Genomic DNA, 19904 nt, shown 5'->3' with positions numbered 1-19904 from the left:
ATAATTGTATCAGAAAACATCCTCGCAAAAACGAGACATGTAACCAATTAGTAACAACCGAACAGATTCGACAATTCTATCTATCGAACACTCCAGTCGCAATAATTATTGACTGCGATTGAAATTAAAATCCGCGAGTTTATGTTTCCGCAAACAATGCGTCGTTAGAGAAGGACCGGGATAGCAATTACGATAAAAATTGGTGTTAAGAGAATTTATTCTTTTTTCTTTTTTATTTATAGGACTACCTAACCGATATGGCTATCAGAGTAGTCCTTAATTACAGAAATAAAAGCAAACGAAACGGCTTTGTTTGGTCCTGTATTCATGCGACGCGCGAAACAGAAGCGACGAGCTTTTCAAAAGAATCCACGAACCGCTTTTCGCTCTTTCGCCTCCCTTTTCAGCCATTCGAGGGTCGTCGGTGACCATTTGGCTCTTGCAGCCCGCGAATATGAATAGCGCAGACAAACTAGTGTCACTTGTCTAGAAACTGGTTTGCTTTATTCCCAGGCATTCGCACGAATATACACTACCATTCCGTAAGTCAAACACCTGCTGGTTCCGGAGGAAATGTTTATTCTGACAAGCTTTCGGTAAGATCTCGGAAATATAGCATGATATAATTTCCTTTCATAATGAAAATAAGAATTAAGTATTAAATATAGCACACATTTCTATAAAGTATCAGTATTTAACTAAAAAGAAAAAAAGAGTATTTTGTTAATGAAAGTCGCGCTTCTAGTTCTATTTAATAATAAAAGTGATTAATTTTTCATATTCGGCCGGTAATCATGATTATTACTTCTGATGAGATATATTTACAAAAAGAATTTTTTCGAATATTCGACGTAACCTTTGAATAGGATCGCCTTAGTAGTACATGAAAAGGAAATTGTAAGGTTCATCCAAGGCCATATGGAACTAATAAAAAATATATTTCCATAATATATCGGTACTTGTAGTGTCGTAACATAAGTTGCACAGTCTCCAAATAAATGCATCTCTGACAAACAGATAAGATCAAAGGATAAAGAAACGATACAATCTATAATAGACAGATTTTCAAAGACACATCGTAAAATTAAGAGCAGAATCCAATCTATTAGTAACAGTTAGTTAATTTCTTAAATCTATTCACAGAAAGAGAGACACTCTGAGGATTAGTAATCCAAAAAACCGGCACAGTAATATACATATATATGTACATTAAAAACATCGTAATTAATCAATCAATTAACCCTTTTAATCCAACATTGATACATTGCGCCGATCCACAAATTCTCAACGTCTCATTCATTGTCAATAATAAAACCATCATCGTCTAAAAAAATCACTTATATAAGTCGATAATGCACCACAGAGTCAATTTTTCTCTTTTAATGCAATAAGATTACGGGGAGAAGCAGGAAAAGAAAATCTAAAACATTTAAAGTCAGGTTGGTACTATTAAGAATGACGACGCACAACGACCAGATCGTTCAACTTCAACACAACATTCCCGCTGACCTTACGCAGAGTAAAAGGGATAATGGAACACCGGATACAGCACTGGAACCGACACGTACTCCACCAGACAAACGCTATTTCTGGGTACAAACTCCCTCGCTAATGGGTTCAGCGGTGTACACGAAAGCTTGGGTACCAGGCTCAAAAGATGGTTCAAAGTTTCCCTGTCGATACCGTGTAAATCAGATATCTCCAGGTATCTCTGCCAGAGCCTCCTGCAGGAACCAATGGTGAACAGAGCAACAGGATCGCCCACCACTGCTACCAGATATTTAGCCCGTGTCATAGCAGTGTTCAGAAGTCTGGGATTGGTCAAGAAGCCATAGTCCTTCACGTTCCTCTCCGCGGAGTATCGACAGCAGTGCCTGGTACGCACCGTGCTGATAAACACAGCGGTGAACTGCTTCCCCTGAGCGTTTAACACTCTCTCCACCGACACGTCCGTCATCCTGCGTTCCCTCAGTTCCACACGAATCCTCTGCACCTGCTCCGCGTAATAGACGAGCACACCGATTGACTTCTCGCCGTAGATACCCCAACGATCTGTTGGCCAGTTGTTACGCAGGTCCTGCACGCGGTTAACCAGTTCGAATACTTCGCCCATGTTCGCGTAGCCTGTCGAATGGATGTCCTGATAGGAAAAAAAAAACAGAGTTACGTTGAGCGAGGAGTTCCATCGGTGTGAATTCTTGGTAGAATCGTTGATTTAAAGCGATGAGACCGAGGTTGGAGTGATGGAGAGCAGTGGTGGTTCTATGGGTGCGTTGTGTCATATCGCGCTGACTGAGAGGTGTTACAAGCAACAGTGGGTGTCCGGTACAATGGTGAAGATGAAGCAACAGGTATCTGTGGTTGGATTAGGAAATACATGGTTTGTTACGGATTTGATGTGTTATATCTGAACACTTAAGATACGTGTTGCAATGGAATTTGATGTGTAAACAGAAAACAAATTCTTCCAATGAAGATAATAGTTTGAAGCAACAATAGGTACAGGTGTTAATTATAGGTACAATGCAAGCGTAAATTATCATATTCATTCCATTATGTAACACTCATTCTTGCAAATAGAAAATGTACTATATTCCAACGATTATTCTATCTTCAAGATTCTCCTGACGGTAAACGTACCTGTATTTCCACGCCTTCAACAGCATAAAAGGTTAAAGGCTTTAACGTGGGGTGCTGTATTATGTCTATGTGGTCTTTTTGGCTAGCAGACTTGACGATTCCGTCGTAGAACATCTCCGAGGTAAATTTAATGATGTCCCTGTGAGCACGATAATTCTGATGCAGATGAATCCTGCATGGATGAGTTTGTGGGTACATTTCGTGGATCCTTTCCAATAAACTTATACCCAGACCCCGTTCACTAGCCAGGTCACTATATATTTCTGGCGCAAGTTGCATCTGATCGCCGGCCAAAACTAAGCGAGTTTGTGGGGTAGCTAAGGCTAAAGGTATGAGGACTTCGCACTCTAATGCTTGAGCAGCCTCATCGATCACTATATGCGTGAACGATAGATTTAAGCTGGTTAGAGAGCTAGACGTGGTCAAAGTGGTCACGACCAAACCACAGTCTCTAAGGTCTTCCTCGGTCGGATTGCGGAAGGTACCGTTCTGTTTCATCAAACTGTACTCCTGAACCACTGGATGTACCTGAAATGGAGGAATTAGAGCAGAAGGGGAACTCTTCGATCAAGGAAATTTGTTTCTTCTGGGCAGACGTACCGTGTTCCTGGATCTACCTTTGTAATAGATTCTGACTGGCTTCAATCGTGGATTATTTTCACATTTATACCAACCGTTGAAGAATTCTTTGACATAAAGATCTGCCGCGCTGTTGCTGTGTGTGCAGAGTAGGATTTTATATTCTGAGCTCTTTGTCAACAAAAATCGTAATGCCTGGGCAATAGTAAACGTTTTCCCGGTTCCGAATGGTCCTAGTAGCAAGATCGGTGGCATGGAGATATTAGTAGAGGCTGTTATTACAGCCAATGCCTTTTCTTGTTCTACGTTCAACAAGGAAACTTCGACTCTGCTCTCGTTTATATCTAACAAATTTGGAAAACTACTTTCTTCCATATTTTTGTGAGCATTGTTTAGAAATACTAGGCCAATGTCGGGCAAACTATCCACGCTCCTGTGCCACTCGCAGAAGGGCAACCGGTTCAATAGAAATTGAACTTGCACGTGTAAATCCGTATTGGCTGCCAAATTTAACGCGTGCACACACTCTTTCGACAATCTAATGTACACTGTGTGCGTGCACTTATCCTCTATGTGCGCTTCGTATATTACGTTCGACAATTGTGTTAAGCACATGAAGAGTACTCTATTGCAACCTCTCAGGAACAGCCTGCCGCATTTCGTATCTTCTGAGATACTGCGGCTTAGCGGCAGCTGTGGTAAAAAATTCATCATATATTCAATTTTTTGTCATACAAAATCGAAAAAGTGCGGGACAACTGTACTAAACAAAATACGAATTTATATGTACTTGTGAAACTAGGAATAATTGTAGATTATTGTTTAAAGTAGCAGAAGATTATAGAAAGAGAAAAAAGGTATAATTGTTAGAAGGAACCGCACCTGAGCAAAGAGTTCACCCGGTGGTGCATATTTGACAGTGGTGGATCCATCACTAGAAGTCAAAGCGTAGTAACTAAGAAAATGCATGTAGGTGGTCTCATTATATCTAGCTATCTGTTCGTGTCGAGCTAGCTCCTCTACTGTGATTAACTCGTGAAGACGACCTCTATAATTTTCTGGAGTTAAACGGTCGTCCGTGAGAGATTCTTGAGTCAAGAAAAAATTGCTTCTATTTGGATATGAATACATCCTGGACAATATGTCCTCCTCTGGGTCTATCATTGATACAAAAGGTGAATCAAACCGGCAAATCTGGCATGTTTTATTATTCCATATGTTTGGATTCTGTGAGAATTGATAATTGGTCGCTTCGTGAATCCTGGAAAAGTCTTTTTTTGGCATAGAATCCATGCAAATCTTTTGAATTATCACTGGATACTCTCCAAAGTAAAAAATGATATTCTGGCGATACGTGCCATATTTATTGGCATTAAAGCAAATTTTGACTACATAATGCTCTTCCTTTAGTACATTTTCGTTTACATTTGAATTGTCCAACTCTGAATTGTACCATTCTTGGCCATTTGTAATTCCAATATTAATATCACGATGTATAACAGATTTCAATGAAAAATTTGTGCGATTCTGATCCAAGGTTAGTGCTATTCTTTGTAACTGTTTACCTAAATGAACGCAACAAACCCTTTGACAATTACTACACCAGAAAGAAATCCCAATGCTACATCTCACTCCATAAACTATCAACACAATTACTCCATAATGATTTTTAATGATCCTTTGATAATTACTACTTAATATTATCATTTTATTACCAATATTATCAATAGTTTGTCAATCAAATTTTCACATTATTACAATTAATTGACCAACGACAATCAATTTTTAAAAAATATGAATGTAAACACTACCAAAAAACAACACTTACCGTTCGTCACGACCTCAAATTTCCAACAGAAAACTACATTGTTAATGGTCGAACGGCAGCAGAGACTCTTATTCGAGAAAATTAACACACCGTCCGTATCCTTGCACGTTATTATCGTCTCAGGATTCTGCGACTTCACCCAGTCGTGCTGCACCTTCTCGGCGAAGCCGGAAGGAAAGTGGGCTTTAACCTCTCCGTTCATTCGATACAAGTGATCCACCATGTTCGCGGATAGAAATTCCGCATAATTTGCACTAAATTCCGATACCCGTAACTACATCGTATCGCGATACACGATCTTTCGCATTTTCGAAGCAACAAATACACTTATTTCACTATGCATTCCCGCTATAATTCTCTCCCTACAACAGACAACGGTTTTCACTGATGGACGATGGATTACTTATGCGAACTGCGCATGCGTAAGCTGTGTAATATCGCAGCGCGATCATCGCCATCTGGCGAACGTTAACGCACTCGCAAACTTGAATAAGTGACATTACCAACAACGGAGTGAACGAGTTCAATAATCTTAATTTTATTTACTACATATTTAAATTTACTATATTATTAATTTTTGTCATGTTATTATTAATATTAGCAATAGTTATTATTCAAATCAATTATAGCGAAGAAAATTATGTTGAAGAATGAAATAAAGAACGAAAATAATTCTGATATATATAGAAAGTTGTTAGCTATCACAATTTACATTACAACGAAGCATTTAATTTAATATTTCTATCTCCAAACTGGCTGTTTCTTATTCTTCCACAGAATACAAAAATCAATAGATATCCTATTATACGAAAATTAAAACACAAAAAGAAAACAAACTTTCTTTAATCTCTGCCCTATAACTTTTACCTTTCACTCGTCTTCCATCGTGTTGGCCACGAGATTAAACTAGAAATCCGTGAGAGTCACGATCCCAGAGGGCAGTCGGGACAAATAAACAACCCGATGAAGAACGGTCGAACTCCAACCGGGGGGAACAGCCAGTCTCTCTCTCCCTTCGCCTCTCCACGCAATCTCGTGGAAATTCCAGAGAAGGTTCTCATGTAAATCGTGCAACGCTATCGAACCACCGGAAGTGGCTAAATGACGATCGCCATTATCCAGCGGCCTGGCGATGGTTTTCGAGAGATAGAGAGCCAAGGAAGGAAAAGGACGAATATAGAATGAGAGAGAGAGGAATAGGGATGGTTGAAGAGTCTCCACGAGAGGAGTGAAATGCCAGAACCAGAGGAGTGGGATCGCGGTTAGCCCCAACTGGCTTGAAAGCTTTCGAATCGTCGACCATTTCGTGCGTTGCTCCAGGTATTCCCTTGATACCAAGCTATTCCATTTACCTCGACGCCTGAACCATGGCGTGGAGGTAGATGAAAAAATGTTATTGGAATCTGACAGTCACGGTAGCTGACCAGTTTGCAACGCGAGATAAACTATTTGTCTGTTTTCGAACTTTCCCCGAGGGAAATCTAATGCGATGTTCGATGGCACTGTATCCTCCATAGAGTACTATAGACGGTGCGTACGGGTGTGGGTGGCCGTGGACGGCTGCTTTTAATGGTGTCCGAGAGGCTCCTGCAAAACTAGGGTTATTTTTTTCCACCACATGAATATACCGATACGGGATGGTTCTTGTTAGGGGAGATCTGTAGTCGATGTTCCGCTCCAGGAATGTCGAGTAGATCCTTTAAACGTCTATTGTGTGGTAGGTTATTGTTATTAGTTTCCTAGTTCGGTCTGAGGTTTAGTAATGTTATGATGAAGAGTTTTTAGCGGGAGAATGAATATGGTATTTGCGGATATTTAACTTGAAAATATTTTTACCGTTGCTGTTGATTTAATATAGATAATTTATTGTTATTATACTGTTGATTCAGTCTAGGCAGTAGAGAATTTTTAACAAATCAAAAATGTAATATTTACAGTTTTCGTTTTAATAAAGATAATTTATGACACTATACACAATTATGACATTTTTATTCATTGTAAAGGAGCAGGAATTTTTATGACAAAAAAACTGAATGTTTCATGGAGAATTGATTTTTTTAACGATAAAAAAACACGATAGTTTTGAAGATGATCGATATGACGTAGCATTAAAATATTGTATCGAAACATATGTAGCGGCACATGAGTCAGAGGACAATTCAAATCATGTTGTTGTTTTGCCTCGGAGTATCAAGACCGTTAGATTACAAGTAATGTAAGAACAAATGAACTTCGGGCAAAATAATGTCACCGTTACATGTAACCGTCGAATGAAGACGAATTTGATATATTCGATGGTTACAATAACAAGTAATCCCATCATTAATCCTCACGACCTACGTCCTCTTCGCAGAAACATTTACATATACATTCATCCTATTTGCCTTGTTTGTAAATAAAGATAAAAACAGAACGAATATATATTTATATTAGAATTCAAAATGATCCTGTTTAGAAAGAATGAATTTATATATGTTTCTTGTAGCACAACGTTTTACGTTAGGATATGTAATTATCCGGAGGTAATGAATGCTTTGAGCAAAGAAGCGCGACAAGTGACACGCCTAAAGAAGTGGACAGCCAAAGAAATTAATACGCGAAGTAAATTGCACGGTAATGAAACCTATTTACGTTTCCGCTAATGAAACTCTCGTTAACTAAGGTGATTGTGAAAGGTACCTTTTGAACGAAAAAAAAAGACTTCGTTCAGCCATAACAGGTCATCCTCGGTCAAAGGAAATTTCCACAGAAATATAGGAAAGGAACGAGAGGAAAAACAGACAATGAACATTTACCGGGACTTCAGTTCATCAGGAAATATTTTCATTCACTGCGCTTCCGTTAACGAACCTCAAGATTATTAAGCTCAACGCGGCCCTCAAACGCGGCAGGACAAAAGCGCTTAAGCTTGTGTCGCTTTCATCAACTACCCTCCGTTCCAGTAATCGCAATACGAAAAAGAAGAGAGAGAAGTGTAAACAAAAAACATCTACTGGAGAATACCTCTTCAAGTTCTTTCACTAAATCAAAAAAGGAAGAAACGGAAATAGAATAAACTAAAAAAAAATCTAAAGAAATAAAAGAAAAGGGTTATTTGGATAGAACAATATAACGAGCCCAGTATTATGCAAGTCGATGACAAACTGGGGTAGCAAAACCCGCGGTTCGCAGCAGGAACAAAAACTCCTTATCTCGAGAATGTCGTGTATACCTGGTTGCTTTATATCACCCGAATCGCCATAACATTCGTAATAAGAGCGATAGGAAGATTAAAACAGAAGAAGAAGTAGAGGAACCTGTCCTTTTCTCGACGATGAATTCATCCGCGGTTCGCGATTAAAATGACGAACGCGACAAGATAACGGGAGACCTCGATAAAAAGGAACTACCAAGCTTCTCGTCGTGGATCTGACATTTTTCATAAGAGCAGGAAAAAAGTAGGGGCGGGGGACAAACTCGAAAAGAACGAATAAAAAGGAGAAAAGCATTCAGGCGGCAAGAATACAGTGCTGAAAGAGCGGGTTCGTTGTAACAGGGTAGAAAACAAGATAAAGGTTGTCGAGGGTGTGGGAATGCGAAAGAAACGCGCAAGCTGCTGGGACGAGGTTCGATCGCACGCATATATCGCTAATTAAAATCTGTCGCCTAGTCCATGACCGTCCTAGGGTGAAAAGAAACGGAGAAAAGCAAAAAAATTGAGTGGGTTGGATGGTCCAGCATCATTGGATACGAGGGAACCGTGGATATAACGGGGTGTAGGGGGAGAAAAGGGTGCAAGTAACGGGCGAAAACGTCGAAATCGCGCTAACGAGAGGATTCGTTATATCGGACGTAGGCGGAATATAAAGAACTGTCGTTATCGCGCCTCCGACGTGTCCCTCGAATACGGTGCGAACGAATATGTGCTCGCCAGGACTTGGTCAGCTTTTTAATCGAGTTTCTGCACTCTTTCCCGGCTTATCTCGAGAGATATTATACAAACGCCTGGGTTTCAGTTATTAGAAAACGTTTTTTGCGCTTCCGTCTGCGCTAACGCGTATGAGGAGAAATGCACAATTATCGATGCGTGGCATTGTTTCGCAAAAAAATTCAATTTTGAAGATCGCGGGTGAAAAAAAGAGAAGCTTGGGTGTAAATAGGATTAAGTATGGTAACAGGAAGATGTTGCCGTATGTGACTCTATTGAGGTTGATTGTTTAATTTTTTTTTTTTTTTTAATTTAACGTTAATCGTGTATTCTAATACTAACAAGATTAAGAAGTGTGAGAAAATGGAGTGAATCAGTTTGGCTTTTGGATGACTGGAATAATTATGTATAGCGTATTAACCGAATGAATATAACAGAACAATACCAAGTAATCAAAAACTGAGTTCTCAAAAGACGTACGAAACTTTTATGAGTAGCTAGTACGGTAACTCACAAAAATATTTGGACATTCACCACAGAATACACTTATCTATATATTGTGTATACTATATAGAGCATTTTGAAATTTCTTTTGCACTGTAATGAGATACGAATTTCACGATTATATTGGTAAAATTTGGGACCAATCTGAGAATGTTATAAAAACATAGATTTATTAATTATTATAACCATAATATCTCGGCACTAAATATCTTATAGCTTCGATGTATTTTCAAATTTACTTCACACTGAACCACCATAATCATGAATACCGTTACAGCGCTAATTAAATTTACAAATGTTTCGTACAACACACATAGTACATTTATAACCGTTTCCTACAAATGTTGGAATATCTTCGTGCGAATATATCGTATGAATACATAAATTCACGTGCACAAATTTAAACGTAACGCGACTTCTGATACCAACTTGTCGTTTCATTTTCATCGAAAAGCAAATGACTGAACGCAGATGCAATGCTGACATGTAACGTTCATACGCAGTAATCCTAATCGGCACACAGCTGTACGCTGGTACGTTGAGTCGAAATCGGTTGGAGAAACGAGAAGGGCGGAAACCTGGCAGATAGCAATCGCGAAAGCTCATTAGGGTCCATCGTGGGGCGAAGCAACGACAGTCGAACGATGCTCAGGAGTTGTCCAGGCCCGATTGGTTTCTCTCTCCTCCTCTCTCCATCTGGCAACGAGTGGACCAATTCCGCGTGCAGAATGTCGACCTGTCACAGCTGTGGATGTCAGGTGAACGGTGTCGCGCGAACGGCCAAAGTCAAGCACACCTGGCTCGTTTATTCCGGTAATTTATACGACACCTCGTCACTTACGCCGACTAACACTGGTCCACCAGTGAAATCGATACATCCTTTCGACCCTATACAACCTGACCCACAATGTCGACTACGATATACCAGCACCTGTTCTGTTTCGAGGCTGAGGAAAGCTTCAGTGGAAAGCTGGTGAGCAAGAATCTCTATTGGGTTAAATTTACGAAAAGTTTGTCGATAACCTATTTTTATAGAAGAGGCTCTCTCTATTTGTTTGGAAGTTCGTTACAAAATTGAAGAAATGTCCGACGATAATCTATTCTCATGGAATTACAATATAATCAGATTGTTTGTGACTTCATTTAGTTTGATCGCTAGTTTGAAACTAGACTTTGTAGTCTCATTTTGAACGGTCTCAGGCTTGAATATGTGTTTTGTTAAAGATTCAATTTTGTATCTCGAATATTTGAAAATTAAGGTTTGTACTTTTGAGATTTGGAAACGAGCGTTTCTGATATTTGGAATTCAGATTGCGTGGAACCGAAGGAAACAGTGCGCTTAGACGTGACGAATTAATCGAATTCCATTGTTACGTCGCCATGTAGAATACAGATGGACAACTCGATTATCTCGAGTTCGACCTATCCTTAGAGCTTGTTCGCGACTCAGAAATTAATTTCGCTATCGATCGATCGTTCGTTTGGAAACCTGTTTAGTGAATTCTCTTTAGTGAAATTAGATTTCAGTGTTATCTATAGAATTTTTTGACGAATATTTAGATAGAATTGAAAATTCCTTCAATTTTATATGCGATTGGTGTATCGTTAACTCACGAGAACACGAGATTTCAGGTAGTAGTTGAAATTGCATCTAGTCCCCCAAATTAGGGACATGTTGAACAACCCTACATTACATCTTCAACATTCCCCGCGCTGCGAAATGTGCTCGACCTGCAGAAAACTTAGGGACACCCCTCATTGCTATTCCCCAGCTTACATTCCAACGTGTGACCTTCTCTGTTCATTTAGAAAAATAAATTCTCCGAATTTTAGAATGGTATTTAAAGATTAAAATTCCAACCACTCGAGTCTCGCAATATATCGACTACTAAAATCCAAAACTAATTAATTAATTAGTCTCATTCTATGCAAATCTTTACAGAAAATTTCACATCTCCTGTGTATTCTATAAAATATAAAAAATATAAATTCTATATATCTATAGAATATCATTATATATACATACCTGTAATGCCTAAAGCTGAAACTATCCTATTTTTCTAACGAACGCACAAATTTAAAACTATTTTAATTTCTTCCAATTTTTACTATTTCAATTCTTTCTTTAATTCTTTTAATTCTTCCATTATTTCAATTTTTCATAGCAAAAATTACATATATTTAATATTAGTATAAATTTCTAAACTATACCATCATAGAAAAAAACCAGAAGCTGCGACTGTTTCAATTTATTTCCATTTTTCATTTTTCATTCAATTTATTTTATCTTTGTTGTCAAACGTTTAACCACAAATTTCCAAAAAATGTACTTCAAAATGAAACATTTCGTGCTTGTCAACTGCTTAAACTTCCTCAGTCGACCGGTCGAACTGCAAACTGACTTAACTTTTCAACTCGATCAACTAGAAAATGCAAGCTACAAACATTTCATAACTGGAAACAGTGGGCGATCTAGCTTGACAAAAGGGTGAAATCAACGTCGAAAGGGGAGAAAGTCGCGGAGATTCCCGCGGACGCAAGATAACGCAGCGCGAAAGACGTTCGCGTCGACGACCATTGTGTCGCGTCGAGGACAATAGCGTCGGGGATGTCCCTATCTTCCGCTTTCGAGTTGATATCGTGATTGGATCGCGGTCCACTTGTAATTGGATACTCCACCAGACACCGACGTTGTCTATAGAACAAAAAGAAATCACCGACAGTGGAAACGGTGACTTTCGTCGCCGAGTTATCGATTCCAATTTTCCGACATAATTGAGACTTGCTCGATTTTCATGTCGAACAAACGATCATGCGCTTCTTTTTATGATATTATCGGGAATTTTATGAGAATTTAGAATTGGCGAATGAATTAACGTGTCGCCACGTAGTTCTCGTTGTTTTCGCGTATATTTTTATGCGCAATTTAAAGCACCATTTTGTATACGAATTTCTCTGTTCAAAATTGTGTTGGTGAAAAGCCATCCTGATTAACTTCGTAAATTGAATAATAAAAGAGATCGATGATGTTACAAATATTTTTTAATGTCGATCTTGGATGATTACAAGTCTTGGATTATTAACGTCGAATTTAATCGTTTTCCTGTTTTTCCATAAGTTCCTTGGGAATCGAGCCGATTCGTTAATGGAACAATAACCCAACGTTTGTTTCACATTCCTATATGGAATGTTTTCGTTCGATCGCAGACGGTGTTTTTAAAGCCCTTTGACACATGTTTCGATAACTGCTACCGTTTTCGAAAAATACACAACAGCATGTTGGTAGAGAAATGAAAGACCCATCTTCGATCTTGGAAAAGGGTGGAAGATGAAGAACGTTGCAGATTGAATGTAAATAGTGCTATCTGATCGACGGACAGGAAAAAGGGGAGCAATGATTTTTAAAAATAACAATCACTCTGATAGAATAATTAAAGCGATAAATTGGAAATAAGCTAGCAGATATAGTTGCAAATTCTCTTTAAAAAAGTCAACGTTAATTTTACCACAAGCATCTGCGTGCTTTCGATAATTCCAGAAACAAACAAATTTTTATTCTACGAATGTAATAATTCTCTTATTGAAGTGTGCCATATGCGACAATGGTAGCGAGGGGCGCGTTAACTAAAAATATCACCAACGATTAAAATCCCCGTTGCATTTGCAGACACCATGATCGACCGCAGAGCCGACGAAAGCGCGTAGTCGTCAAAATTCATCCCCTAAGCCCGGTTGAAAAACGGCTGACGCTCGTTTCACTCTTGTCCCCCGACTCGGTCAATTATTCCGTGACATTTGTGAGTACGGCTGATTAACAAGCAAGGGAGAGAGGATAGGTGTCAAGATGGAGAATATCGCGAATCAAGATTTAATTTAATAACTCTGTTGGGATCTAATGGCGGGGAATAATTTATCTGGCTCGGCCGAGCGGCAGCTTCCTTACATTATTAAACCAGCCTCGATGGTCTCTTGGCTCATACTGGAATTGCTCGCGACAATGCCAATTTTGCTAAAGGCACGGCCATCGTCGACTACTTAACCGCTTGATGCGTTCGTCATCCATCGGCATGGATCATCGATAATTTATCGTATTCGGAAAACAGGAGAGCCGTATAATCGAATCTCAAATATCAATTCAATTAGTAATGGGATCGACAAATGGCTTCTTTAAATAGACTTAACACTTTGGCTGTTACGCCGAAATCACGTGTTTCGCTCAGGACGCCACGGGAGTATTTTTACTATTCAAAGCATATAATGGCAAAATAATAATAAATTGATGATGTAAGACAACATTCTTCCCCAATGGACCGTTTATTTTACTGGTGGTCACGGGTGACCACCGTAGTGCCTTGGTAACAGTTGATAGCGACATATCATAACAAGGCTTCATTTATTTCAACAAACCATTGGCATTCGTTATTTCGTCGTAAACAAAACGTGCAGAATATATCGTTGAAACGTGTAGAAGATATTAGTAAACAGGAAAAATGACCGATCAACTGACTTGGAGAGATTGATTTGTTGTATAACTTTTATAATGCAATTTGACTGATAGTAAATTATAGATGTACAGTGTAGAATGTAGAGTGTTAGGATGCAACAGATAATAGCGCGATACTTTGAAACTTTCAACTATTTTGGAGAAGAGCCAAACAAATAGAAATTGTGAACATTAACTACTGTTTATCTCGAATTTTGTTATTTAATTTGAAACAAGTACAAATATCCGGATATTTTGCGCTGTTGTTCCATTTCGTCTTTTTCTGGGGATGATAGTGTATTGTACCAAGATAATGGAAGTACAAATGAGGTACTTGGGCCGACAAGAACTGAACTGAAAGTTTCGCGGAGCGATACTCTAAGATGTTAAATACAACTACGACTGCCTAACTTAATCACTTTCTGCACACTTTTAGTCGAGATATTCGAACGATTTCTTACTTCATTCGTCCCCTATCGTTGTTTCAGCCGCTTCATGCTTCACTGAACGATATTGAATATTAGTCTTACCTGAAACAAAAGAAATATAAATCTGTAAATTCATTTACCTTCATTGCACTAAATAACAAGAGGAAAGAAAAAAGTAAGAGAAGCGAAGAAATTAGAAACCAACAAATTATACGAGTCTAATCGTAACTTATTTTCGACATCTATCAAAAATATACTTCGAAAAATATACTTCAAAAATATATTTTCATTTTAATCTGATGCGCGTGATGTATATATATATACAGACGTATATTGTTTCTAGTTTGACTGTTTATCTTAACACGAAATTTATTATACAACAATCTAATGCAATCGCGGTGAAGGATCTAAATCGAGTCGTTCAAACTGACGTTTGCTATACGTTACGATCTAATATATCGAGAAAGCGATGCAATATGAACTACTAGCCTATAATGCAACCTATAATACTCCAGACTTTATTCAAAAAGCACGAACGCGCATTAAACACGCGATGCGCCATTTCGTTGGCAAATATACCAAATAACCATATTTCAAATCTAATCAGTTTCACATAGAGCAGTTGGAAAATCACGTAAATTTGTAGCCGGAAATGTATTTCATTTCTTGTTTCAATTTTTCTCTTAAGAAAAAGACACTTCTTAACACGCGACTCAACTTACATAATTTGCTACTTTTTGCGCAACTATGCGAAATTCATGTTCATTTATCAACGTAAGAGCGTTCGGTTTTTGTTTTAGAGGGACCTCGTTTTAAAATGTATATGAAAAATGCGACTAGACACGCGACGTGTCCGAGACTGTAATTAAGCGAAAATTAAAGATGTCGCGTTGTTGTTAGTTGCGGGTCATTTTCTAAAGAAATTACGTTAATAATCCTTCAGAGATTATCTTTTAATCGATATATTCAAACGTGTATCATGGACACGTTTCTTCCGTATAAAAATATCTATAAAATAGAAATATGTATAGATACATAATGTTAAAGGTATCTGTAAAAATGAACAATTCTTTATTTTTATCATTCGGGTAATTTTAATATTAAAAGTATCAGGTTAAATATATTCTTTGAGCGGTTGCAGTCCGATGTTTAAGATTTCAGCTTCATTTTTACATTTACTATTTCAAGAAGGATGGAGTTGCTTTTTCAATTCAAATTTTCTATTTTAACTCGGTTAAAATGTATAGGATGGTTTCGCCAAGCAACAGAGTCTTCGTTCCCACAAAATATTTTCTTAGGAACTAATCGCGAGTTTCCTGCGAAACACCGTCGAGTGAGAGAATTCTAACGAGCAGTATTTTAATGTTTGACACGCTCCATTTGCATCGTGTACACCGGCTGATAGAATTATTCATTGGTTTTAACACGTCTACAGGCAATTGAAAATTTCACTGTGCATTTTAATGGCGAGCTGTTATTATTAAGATCGACTAACATGCAACTCCGCACGACGATAGAATATAATTATTTAGTAAAATGAATTTTAGAATAGAAATTTGCCTCGACGCAATAGTCAAACGATTATTAAAGGCTGGATATATAAATAGATATTATTCAATTAAAAAATGAATTTAAGCTATTCTGTTGCAAAAATAAAATTTCATCGAAATTATACAGCAGTCGTATTTAAAAATATTTTAATCCACGATACTGTACTGTATACATATTTAAGATGTAAAAGTACAAAATTAATTACATATTCCACTATTCCTTCGAATTCCGAATAATACGAAAATTGACATCTCACTTGTTAAAATTGACCTCAGACATGTTAAAATCACAGTAACTCGAGTAACAGCCCATAAAAGCGTACATTCGCAATGTCACTATCATTCATAGCACGTACATCATAATGATCTTTATACACTTCCGTCGTCGCGTCAGTGGCATACTCACCTTCCCTGCAATTTCCGGTAGGAATCGTCGCGACGAAAATCGTGGCTGTCTCCTTTTCTCCGGTAAAATGGAGCCATATTGTCCACGGAACGTTGCACACGTACGTACGTATATGGTTACACTACTTTGTGATTTAATATACTCGTTCGTATAGCTGAAAAGAGTCACAGATACGTTGCAATAGAAACAAAGAAGGTTTAAAAAGAGCGAAGCCAAAGTCAGGGAAGTTAGTGAACGAAATCTCTAGAGACGAAAGTTGGAGGATAAAACAACAATAACATAATCTCTTCGTCGTTGAAAAATAACGCTATTATCCAAATACGCTAAAGATCAACACCGAAATAAGAAGAACAGACAAAATACAACGATTAAAGGAATCTGCAAGCTTAAGCGGCGGAGGGATAGTATGCTTGGTGAGAGAATAAAGTCGTTGAAAACGGACTTTAAGACAGAGGAAGAAGAACGAGTCAGATGGAAGATAGGAATAGGACAATTTCATTTCGAGAGGCACAATGTATTCCCCGGATCGGAGATCCCTGCCGGCGATGGGGAAGCGGTTCCACGCGTTTTCTTTCGGCTCTCGTTTTATCCGGTCGTTCAACCGACGAGATTGAGAACGCCGGAACGACGGCGAAGAGCCATTTGCGTGATCGGTTCAGCCGAGATAACGAGGGGAACGCTCATGCAAATGCGATCGAAATGGAAACTCGGCCGAAACAGCGCCGCTTTATCGCGACTTTAATTCGGCGTAATTCGTGCACAGTGCACGATCATCGGCCACCGTTACACCTACTCTCGATTGATCGACTAGAACGCCATGTACTCTCGAATTCTACGGTCTCGAGTTATCAAGAGAATTCTTCATGTTGTCACGTGTTACCGATGGAAACATCGATCGAAGCTTTCGGGTTTTCACTTAGGAACTTAGACGCACACATTTCAGCTTGAAATTTATATTGCGCAGATGAAATCCATGTCTTGTAACGTTAAGGTAAAGGGGAACGAAATTTTTGTATCGTTAGACTGCTTAGTACTGTAATTATGGGGAAGTTCTGGAGGATAAATATTTAAAATTGTAAAAGGCAGCGAAACTATTTGATAAAGAATATTCGTATGGAAATATATGTTATACATTTGTATGAAAATATAATATAAGGAAGGTAGCTAAAATTTGGCATCTCGTACGTAAGAACACGAATATTTAATCTCAGACTCGCTATACTTTACCTAAACCAATACTTAATCTATTTCTGCACATTTCTTTGTTTCATAAAATTTATCAAAATCGATTTACGTCCTGAAAACCCCGCGAAATTCACATTAACCATATTAAACAACGCAAGCGAAAAATCTAAAACACGAAATTAAATACAGTTCGACGTTATCCTTGAAGAAACTGCAGGAAGCAGCGAAACGAATCTCATTTAAACGCACATGAGTTCGAACGGTCGTATGACGAAGCAAAAAGGAAAGAGGGTGTAAAGGAATCGTGCGGGAATTAATCGAGAGCCGTGGAATCTGCATGCGAGCCACGCGTCTCTCTCATCGAACGACGTATTATTACGTCGGGTCGGGATAGTCGGTTTCCCGGTCGATTCCCCGCGTTCCAAAACGGTCTTCGCGAATTATCCCTGTCCCCTTGAGGGGTGGAAGGGGCGAAGGAAGGGTAAAGTTCGGTCGTTATCTACGGCAGGCAGTTATTGCCTATTGCACGGTGCCCGGCAAAATACAGGACTAGACTGAATAATTCCCTCGTCATCTTGCCAAGTCCTTTGTATTTCTCTTTAAACCCCCGGAAACAAGGGGATGGATAGGTGAGCGAGGGTGAGAAGAAGGGATCACATCAGGCTTTGTTGGAAAACGCGATCGCGAGACCGAGAGAAAATGGAACGGCAGGAAGCGGCGAGGATTGCTAAATTGTTTCATAAAAGGACGTCGCTATGTTGGCGATGCATCGATGGGCTTCTGGATGGTGTTTCAGATTATTGATTTAGTAGGACATGCTAAAATTGTCCTTCCGTATTGTTGTCTCGTTTCTGGCGGGCAAAGGTGAAGGAATGTGGTGAAAATGTAGAGGAAGGTAAAATGGTATTGGATGGTTCTGTAGGAGATATCGATTTAAGAGCAGTTAACGATAGGCAAAGGATATAAATGCGAGGACTGTTAAATACGAAAGAGGTTCGTAAGAAATTATAAACTTCTGGAAGAATATATGAAGAATCGTAAGTTCTTTAGTATTTAGAGTTTGGGATCTGCTATTTAAAGTTCAATTTTCAAATTTTTGGCCTGAGGTACGAGATCCATAGCAATTTCAAATATATATTTTTATAACATTGTATAAAATCTTCTGCGAAAGATGTGTGTTCGTAGAATAAGCATTTAAATGTAGTCGTGTAAGTTTTCCGTATGTATTAGGTTGTCCAAAAAGTTTCTTTCGTTTCATAAGATAATAATAGATGAACAACAATTTCTGTTTTATATTATTTTATTGAAATAGGTGTGGTCCATTTCGTTCTATTTCTATTATTATGTTCATGCATAATTCAATAAACTAATATGAAACAAAAAATGTCTATTATTTCCTTATGAAACGAAAGAAACTTTTTGGACAACCTAATATATAGAGTGGAATTTTATAGTGAGTAGCGGGCGAAAGCATTTGAAATATTCTTCTCCTGGATTTTAAGGTACCAAAGATATTCTTACGACTAAAATAATGCACTCTGATCACATTTCACAGTCGATTGCAGTTCGAAAAAGTTCTATATTCTTTAACCGCAAACTTCCGTGGTGGGTGGTCGAGGAGGAAAGTTATCATTGCTTTCAAGAATTCCGCAATCCGGGAACTTCAAGTTTTCCGGGTTCAAGTTTTGAAGTTAAATTACTGGAAAAGCTAGAAGTCTATCTTCTTAACAATGCTTTGTGTACCACTAGACGTCGAATGCTGCTGTTTCAGGTGTTTAACTTTCAACCTGTGGCAGCGGAAATTTTCACGCATTATATGTACGATATATGACTTAAATACATATTACCTTCCTTTTATCTTGTCGATTGGCAAATCACATTTATGTGCTGCTGCCTATTTACTGTATCTGTACTTTTTCTTTTTATTCTGTCTTTTATCCGCTCCATATATCTTTCCATGTTTTCTTCGTTATATCCATTTCCAAAAAAAAAAAGAAAATGACGAACGTACCCCTTGAATCACGGGAAACATCTGCTGAATCACGATAAAACAGCGTCTGGTATAGCAGAGAAAAAATAAAGGAACATAGCAACCCCTTTGCTGTGAGAGATTAAATTAAAAAGCGTCCACGACGCCGTTTCGCTGGATTCCTTGCGGTGCAGATTGAATTTCCTAAATTCATTAAAGGGTAATCACCGGAAACCGGCAGAAATCAGCGTTTCCTCGTTTGTATAGTTGCGGGCGCGTTAACTAAGTATCGCAGCGGAACCTCGACTTTATTACCCTTCCATCGTTATGGAAGACTGTAAAAGATTTCAAGTATTTTGTATGAGTAGAGAAGCGAATGAAATTGTTTCTTATGGAAATTAAATGAGACCAGTTAAATACTGAAA

The 19904-nt window shown here is 38.4% G+C and overlaps 2 protein-coding genes and 1 long non-coding RNA gene across 8 annotated transcripts in view; 1 reads left to right on the top strand and 2 right to left on the bottom strand.

Annotated features, from left to right (window-relative positions):
- Positions 1–19904, top strand: part of LOC100645804 (prolyl 4-hydroxylase subunit alpha-1) — a 375646-nt gene that overhangs the window by 341598 nt on the left and 14144 nt on the right. The gene's annotated exons all lie outside the window — the stretch shown is intronic.
- LOC100645920 (probable helicase with zinc finger domain) lies at positions 920–6107 on the bottom strand. The gene is made up of 6 exons (XM_003399513.4): positions 5915–6107; positions 5048–5409; positions 4102–4784; positions 3241–3912; positions 2641–3168; positions 920–2140 (listed from the first exon to the last, which is right to left on the bottom strand). Exons 2-6 carry the CDS (start codon positions 5268–5270, stop codon positions 1511–1513), a joined length of 2736 nt encoding a protein of 911 aa, XP_003399561.1. The 5' UTR covers positions 5271–5409; positions 5915–6107; the 3' UTR covers positions 920–1510.
- On the bottom strand, positions 13966–16476 carry LOC110119777. Its single transcript, XR_002308275.2, has 2 exons — positions 16326–16476; positions 13966–14471 (listed from the first exon to the last, which is right to left on the bottom strand). It is a non-coding gene; the product is annotated as an uncharacterized LOC110119777 (long non-coding RNA).

Source organism: Bombus terrestris, chromosome 12 (genome assembly GCF_910591885.1).
Source record: "Bombus terrestris chromosome 12, iyBomTerr1.2, whole genome shotgun sequence".
In the NCBI taxonomy this organism is placed as follows: Eukaryota; Metazoa; Arthropoda; class Insecta; order Hymenoptera; family Apidae; genus Bombus; species Bombus terrestris.
Note: the sequence above shows the minus strand (reverse complement) of the source record. Positions and strands in the feature narration are given on the sequence as shown.

Bases quoted from the DNA above. Each gene is read 5' to 3' on its own strand.
- LOC100645920 (XM_003399513.4), bottom strand. From the start codon at position 5,270: ATGGTGGATCACTTGTATCGAATGAACGGAGAGGTTAAAGCCCACTTT. The intron at 3,913-4,101 runs GTGCGGTTCCTT...TTTTTACCACAG, and splicing joins CGGGTGAACTCTTTGCTCAG to CTGCCGCTAAGCCGCAGTAT. The intron at 2,141-2,640 runs GTACGTTTACCG...TTTTCCTATCAG, and splicing joins TTGAAGGCGTGGAAATACAG to GACATCCATTCGACAGGCTA.